Raw genomic sequence first — 1,114 nt, forward strand, 5'->3', positions numbered from 1 at the left:
ACTCTCTCAACATCATCGTGTCCCCGGTCATCATCCAAGTCTACTTCGAATTCAGGTTGTGGACAAGACTGCAAATGTGCAAGGCGCTCTGCTGTCAGCTGGTTCCGCCCAGGTACTGATGTGGAATGATGTAGGTACTGCCGACTGACATGTAGCCAGTCTTTTGTATAGCACCGAACACAGTCTGCCACATGTGCATCGAAGCCATCCCTACTAATAAAGGGAGAAGTGTAAATATCTCACTGATATAATAGAAAAATTAAATCAAACAAAAAGGGCAAATTAAATATAAACATAATTCAAACATAATGTGTAATTATGTAATTCAATATCTCCATACAACAATATGTAGGAAATTACTGTAATATTTTCTTTCAACTTTAAAAATAAAATTTTAAATCAAAATGTAAATCTTTTATCTTACCCATCATCTGGCACAACTGGATGCACAGTTCGAATGTGTCTTGGAATACATGTTACAACTATGTCATCATTGGGAAAGTGGAGTATCCCACGGGCAGGGTCTCTGTCTGCCTCAAGCTGGTGCTGATCAATGAAGTCTTCATAATCAACAGGTTCTACTACCTCTTGAAGGGGAACATGCTGGAATTATAAGAGTAATATTTTAAAAAGTATTATTACAGAATTAATATAAGCAATGAATGTTCTTGATAAAGAACAAACTAAAATGCTATAATTTTTTTAAAAAAGTGCAGAAATACATTATATGATCACTCTCATTTAGCTACTTCTTTCTCCTGAGAAAAAAAAAAAAATTCATTACAAATGAAAAAAAATGCAATATGACCTGAGCAATGATATTATCAAACTTACTGCAGAGATAGTTGATACACTGGCTGAACGTGGCGGGTCTTTCCCTGTTGTAATATCCCGCACTGTCCTTCGCACATCAGCTGCATGTTGTCTATCAAAAATAATGGAATACTAAGTATTTGTGTCACTAGGAGAGGAAAAAAGAAAATGTATACATCATAACGGTGTTGATGTCCCTTAGAATTCAAATAAATTTCAAGATGGCCAGCCAGTGCATTGAATGTAATAAAAGACAACTACATTTTGGAAGTATCACAGATGTAATGATACTTCAGAACAA

The 1,114-nt window shown here is 35.3% G+C and overlaps 1 protein-coding gene across 1 annotated transcript in view; it reads right to left on the reverse strand.

Annotated features, from left to right (window-relative positions):
• LOC119581951 (dedicator of cytokinesis protein 7-like) overlaps window positions 1–1,114 on the reverse strand; it is a gene marked incomplete in the record, with an annotated part of 118,380 nt that overhangs the window by 114,913 nt on the left and 2,353 nt on the right. Inside the window, 3 exon segments of the mRNA XM_037930132.1 lie at window positions 3–210; window positions 425–603; window positions 835–925. Of these exon segments, the coding sequence (XP_037786060.1) occupies window positions 3–210; window positions 425–603; window positions 835–925 (478 nt within the window).

This window comes from Penaeus monodon, chromosome 15 (assembly GCF_015228065.2).
Source record: "Penaeus monodon isolate SGIC_2016 chromosome 15, NSTDA_Pmon_1, whole genome shotgun sequence".
Lineage (NCBI taxonomy): Eukaryota > Metazoa > Arthropoda > Malacostraca > Decapoda > Penaeidae > Penaeus > Penaeus monodon.